General features: G+C 36.3%; 1 protein-coding gene across 1 annotated transcript; it reads left to right on the top strand.

Annotated features, from left to right (window-relative positions):
* The first annotated feature begins 2,015 nt into the window (after positions 1-2,015).
* Positions 2,016-4,544, top strand: LOC110022916 (probable pectinesterase/pectinesterase inhibitor 34). Its single transcript, XM_020722075.1, is given in 3 exon segments — positions 2,016-3,296; positions 3,385-3,638; positions 3,641-4,544. Coding segments are annotated over 3 exon segments (1,650 nt in total). The 5' UTR covers positions 2,016-2,359; the 3' UTR covers positions 4,100-4,544.
* Positions 4,545-6,549: the final 2,005 nt, after the last annotated feature.

Genomic DNA, 6,549 nt, shown 5'->3' with positions numbered 1-6,549 from the left:
TGAAATTAAATTTATGTAATTTTTATTAAGGTTACTTTATATGATATAAGTAACTAATCTTGAGTTTTATAGATTGATATATGTCATATTATGTGATTTTTTTAGTATTATTACAATAATATTAACTTACATTTAATATAACTATTTTAAAAATATATTCATTATATTGTGTGGTGCACATCGTACTATATAATCAATTTGATTATCATATGTTAACTAGCACTATTTAGTTATCATAATTGGAATACTTCAAAATTTAAAGTAATCGTACTATAAAATGAATATGATGATAAAGATTAATTTTATTAAGAAATTATATTTAGTCCATAGCAATCATGGAATGAATGATATGAAAAATTATTCATTAATCCTTTTGTATGATATTATTCATACTATTCAATAAGTCAATACTTTTTTTTCTAAATAAGTTTAGTATTTTGTATGAATGTGCTCTTGACAAGTAAAAGAAATCTAAATCCCAAAATATGAAGAAGGTGGAAGAGAAATATATTTTTATGGAAACTTGTAATATTATTAAAAATAGAGGATTTCTTAAATATAAATTTTTTATTGGATCATACATATGAATATCTTATTATAAATAATTTTATAATTACATATATGATGCTCCAACTACTCTTTTAGATATAATCACTAGATATATAGTCATTAAGGAGTTAATTTCCACCATGTCCAAGTTGTGAAGATTGATTATTCCTTAGGAGTTACATTACTAGTGAGAGAATTTTCATAAATATGGTTTATTATATAAGAAAATGAACAACCAAAAATATTATTAATGATAGTACATATGAACATCTAGTGTGTGTGTGTTGAAGCAAAATATATATGTTATATAGGTGAAATTTGTTCTAATAATTAGCAAAAAAGTTATAACATATTAAAATTTGTGCTTTCTCATTCTAATGTTGATAAATACCCATTTAAAACAATGAAAAACATTAACTCATTTAAAAGACAATTTTCCAGCACTCATTTACACTCGTCACTTCTTTAAGATACAAGATTGTAAATTGTTTATGACATGTCAATTTGGGATGCTAGAAACAATTCTTTTTCCAAAGCTTATTACATCTTCGTGATTTGTGCTAGGAGTTACTAACTTCATATTTTGAAAGAGAAGTACATTTTTATGTAGAGGTCTCTCCTCTTATGGTTCAAAGAGGTGTAATTTAGTAAAATATTTCAAAAGGAGATTCAATGTATGTCGATATGAGATGAAATATAAATTAATTTTTCATTATTTAGTATTTGAATTTCACATTTTAAGTTATTACTATCTATTTCAATATGTTTGTTAATATAGTTATTTTATTCTTTCATATAAATTGAAGACTGTTGGGTTGTGTAACAGTCTTCAATTTACATTACACCGTGCCAACCTATGGTAGATCGCTGCTTTACTCTAATGAGTGATTGACTGTATTATTTTGGGTTGTGTAATAGCCTTCAGTTCTCTTGTGTAGCTTATGCAAAACTCTTGTTAAGTACTTAGATACATGATGCTTCAACACACAAATTTTCTTAAGGAAACAAATTGAAAGAGGTCAAAACAAAGAACATTAATATCCAGCTCCCTCTAGGCCATTGCTGCACAAAAGAGAGGTGTTGGGTTTAATGACAGTAAATTCCGCGCGAGATTATTCCAAAAGTGCGGAGAAAATGACAGGAAAATTGGCAGCTGTTTCGATATATGAATAGTGGAGTTGTCAAACAATAGACTATCTAGCAAATACTTCGAATAAAACCTCATGTTGTCGTCGGCAGATAGTTTTTTTATGCCGAGAACTACTTGGACGTTTTGGTTAAAACCTCTCGTCTCATTAGATATAGACGGTCGTTAATAAATGCTTTAGAATATCATCCCTTTGAGTAAAAAGGCGATCCCTACAAAAAAAAAATATAATAAAATATGTGACTAATAGAACGCGAGATCATCTCTTCTCAATTATATTAAATAGACATCTTTAGTGAATGATCTCTTATCAATTATATTATACAGGCATTCTTAATGACAATAGAAGGACGTCAGTATTTCTTCCTTACATCGCTGGGTCTGGCTTACACAGCTCAGTATCTAACCTCGCATGCGGAGTTGCCCGCCCAAAATCCACCGTAAATGCCCTATAATAAAACCAAATCCACGGCTCTTCGTCGTCTTCCTTCTACGGGCACACGCATAGTGAAGCCCGCCACTCAAAAGTTGAAGCCAGCTCATGTCTACAAGCTCGGTAGAAAAAAAAATAGACTTTTCACCGACCCATCAAATTAATCCTCCATTCCCTTCCCCATCCCTTATAAACTCACAGTCACAAGCACCGCCAAGCATTCCTCAACCATGAGCTACGACAGAATTAGCCCATCCAACTCCACCGCCAACGATACCCGTCGCCATCTCCGGTTCTGCTCCACTCGCATCTTCTTATTCACTCTTACTCTGTTCCTTCTCTTCGCATCAGCCATAAACCTTGTGCCCCGCACCAATGGCCACCGACCCAGCCGCAAGCTCACGGGACAAGCCGGCGAGCGCGATCTCCTTCACATTTCTCTCAACATGACCTTGCACCGCGTCGGCGCTGCGCTCTACGGCGCGTCGGCCATGGCCTCAACACCCATGGACCCGCGCATCCGCGTTGCCTACGAAGACTGCATAGAGCTGCTCGATGACTCCGTCGACCAGCTCAGTCAATCAATCCTCGCCGTCTCGCACGGCGCCCACGCGCATGACGACGTCGTCACCTGGCTCAGCGCCGCGCTAACAAACCACGACACTTGCTCCGAGGGCCTCGACGGCATCCCCGACGGCTATGTCAAACAGCAGATGGCCGTGCACTTGAAAGATCTCGCCGAGCTCGTGAGCAACTGCCTCGCCATTTTCTCCGCCGCGAGCTCAAGCCAGGATTTTGCGGGTGTTCCCATTGAGAATCGAAGGAAGCGCCGACTTCTGTCCGTGGATGATACTTTCCCGAAATGGGTGAAACCGAAAGATCGGAGACTCCTCCAGATGCTTCCGCCGATAGTACAGGCGGACTTCATCGTGTCCAAGGATGGCAACGGAACGCACAAAACAATCGAAGATGCGGTCAAGGCTGCTCCTGAGGGCAGCTACCGCCGTATAATTATTTACATCAAGGCCGGACGATACGACGAGAACATTAAAGTCTCAAGGAAAAAGATCAATATCATGTTCGTTGGTGATGGCAAGGGGAAGACCGTCGTTGCCGGTTCACGAAGCATCTACGACAACTTCACCACCTTCCACACAGCCACCTTCGGTATGTAAATTTCCTTCTCCTTTTCTTTGCGGAATTTCATCAAACATTTGTCGGGCGGAAAAAAAAAATTTTCTGGTTCTGCTTGCAGCCGCGACAGGGGCGGGATTCATAATGAAGGACATGACAATAGAGAATTGGGCGGGACCGTATAAGCACCAAGCCGTGGCGCTGCGAGTAGGAGCGGACCACGCGGTGGTGTACCGATGCAGCATCATCGGCTACCAAGACACACTTTACGTGCACTCACAGAGGCAATTCTTCCGAGAATGTGACATCTACGGAACTGTTGATTTCATCTTCGGCAACGCCGCTGTTGTGTTCCAAAAGTGCGCCAAAAGTGCGGCGTTTGGGCTCGGAAACCTCTTACGATGCAGAAAATAACCATCACCGCGCAGAATCGCAAGGACCCGAACCAGAACACCGGGATCTCGATCCATGACTGCCAGATTCTACCAGCGAGCGATCTTAACGCCAGCGCGGGAAACATGAGCTCTCAGACGTTTCTTGGCCGGCCATGGAAGCTGTACTCGAGGGTGGTGTACTTGCTGTCGTATATGGGTGGGCACATTGAGCCGAGAGGGTGGCTAGAGTGGAACCAGACATTTGCGCTCGACACATTATATTACGGAGAGTACATGAACTACGGGCCGGGAGCTGCCGTCGGAAAGAGGGTACAGTGGCCAGGATACAAAGTGATTACGCTGCCGGAGGAGGCTGGAAAGTTCACCGTCGCTAATTTTATTTTCGGCTCCTCATGGCTTCCGTCCACCGGAGTCGCCTTCCTCGGCGGACTCCTGTACTAACCATTCTGATTTTTTGTTGTTCTGCTTTTTAGGTGGCTTTATGTCGTTTAGAATTTATTTGGCATATAAGCTGACTCGGAGGAAAAATTGCCTACAAAGATTATTTAGAGGATATTGGAAGGTTATATCCGCCTTATATTTACATAATTTATATGTAATCTACAAATATATGAAAACAGAAGCGCAAGACTTACTAGAAGATACAAATAGGTTATAAAAATATTATAGGGGATATAACATGGATATAACTCCTCAATTTCTCCTTAATAATCTTCCTAACGTACACAACAGCGCATAATTGGTGTTTATGTTTGTAGAAGGGTGTTTTATTTTATTGGTTATTAGTTTTTCGGGGAGCGTGTTGGGGAATGGGCAAGATAAGTGTATATTCCGGTTAAGTTTTTAGTCTTTGACAGGCGATGGAAATAAATATTAATTTAATTAACTTTTGTATTTCTTGATTGGAATGAGGTTAAATTGTATTATATTTATGTTGCGTAAAATATAATCTTTATAAAATAAGGTATAAAAATGTGCACGTTGTCTTTTTGCAGAAGTGCTGCGTTTGTGTGTGCTGGGGGCCTGTGATGGCAACATATAACCAAACTGAGGAGCATTTGATGTGTTGGGTTTATTTGGGATATCATTTTTATTGTGTTTACTTTTTCTTTATAAAATCACCATCACATCCTCATCTAGCTACTGTTTTCTTATCTTTTGAAGAAAATTTTATGATATATGTCTGATTTTTTAAAAAGAAAAGTATTTATATTATTCCATAATATCTTTTAAATAAAATATTTTTTTTTTCACAGTAGTTTTACAATCATATTGTTCATCTTTTATTTTGTTGAATTTAGCTAATTTTTTTTAATTTTTTATTTAAGTATTATATTCTCTATTATTGATAGAATTATAACTTTTAAATTTGAAGTATTTTCTTAAATTTGTTACACAAAAGAAAATAAGTATGTAAAACTAGTAAATATTAATTACAAAGCATTTATAAATTAAAGAATAAGATGCAACACAACTAATATCTTCATTACAATACATTTAATTTTTTAAATACTCAATTACAACCTTATAAGCTATTATTTTAGTTGGTTTCTACTTTCAATTGTCCAATATAGAGATGCACCCCCTATCTCTTTACAAAAAGGTGTAGCATGCTCATTCTCTTTAAACTTAAATACTAAAAGTGATAGTGATTAAAGATATAAATGTAGCTAGCAAAACAAAAGAAACGCTTTGGAAAAAACATAGATTTCTCAAGCATAATATATTATAAAAATATCAAAAACATGGGAAAACGTGCCACCTAAATATCTTGTTTTTCACTCTTGTCAGGCGGCTGCCTTGTCGCTGTGTTGTGCTCCTCTTCTTGTTGGAGGCATGGATTCCACGCTTATCGTGCCTTTTAGGGTGTTAAACGCAAAAATGTCTTGAATCCCGCCTAAGGAATATAACACAGTTAATATGATAAGAAATGAACAGTAAAAATGAACTTCCAACCTCCTTTAATGATGAGTTTCCTAATTATATTCTTTGGGGATACACTAGTACACATTTACCTTTATGATGCCACTTTGTATAAAGGAGTTTAAAGGTATTAAAGTCAATCATCCAATACAACGAAATAAGTTGAATAAATTTTGCTAACGAAGATAACCCTTTGCTCGTTGGCCCTTCTTTCTTTGTTCTTCTCTTGTGAGTTGAATCACGAGAGAGTGATTTGAGATATTCTTGGTCGACCGTATCTATGACTTCGAGTTTTTCTAATCCGGTCATACAATAATAAACTAAAAAAATTGTTAGTCTCATTCCATAAACTTCTTGATTAGTGGGCTTCATCATATACATTGTTATCTTGCTTCATCATACAAATTATAATCAATCTTTATCATAAAATTGTTTATGAAGTTTCCATGTATAAGTTTGATGCAAAAATTTTCATAATACTTCAAATCTTAATTTTATGAGAAGATCTTATACACACAAAAAAAGTGAATTTAAAAGGGTCCATTTTTTTCTTGATAACCTAGAAGAAGAAATAATCATAAAGCTTGAATTAATTAAAATTATTCATCATAAAAGTATCCCTGCAAATGTCCCATTATTACCTCAATTAGTGACGAAAGAAGTAAGAAGAATAAAATGATAGCTTGATATGAATTTGGTCAAGGATATTATAGATGTAATGAAGAAGGATGAAGGATGATGCGGATAGTAAGATGATGTAAAATCGGTGATAGTGATTAAGTAGTAACAATCGAGCTACGATAATCTATCATTGGTAGTTGAGCGATGAAGGTAGAGCTATGATGATCAAGTGATGAGGGTCTAGCACATAGATTGAGCAACAAATAGAGCCTTGGTGGTGACGGTGATGTTGTCAACAAGGATCATTAACATTGATCATCAAACTAAGTAACATTTTTTTTTAAATC

The sequence above is a fragment of the Phalaenopsis equestris genome, unplaced genomic scaffold, assembly GCF_001263595.1.
Source record: "Phalaenopsis equestris unplaced genomic scaffold, ASM126359v1 Scaffold000203, whole genome shotgun sequence".
In the NCBI taxonomy this organism is placed as follows: Eukaryota; Viridiplantae; Streptophyta; class Magnoliopsida; order Asparagales; family Orchidaceae; genus Phalaenopsis; species Phalaenopsis equestris.
This window is presented reverse-complemented; position numbering and strand designations above follow the sequence as displayed.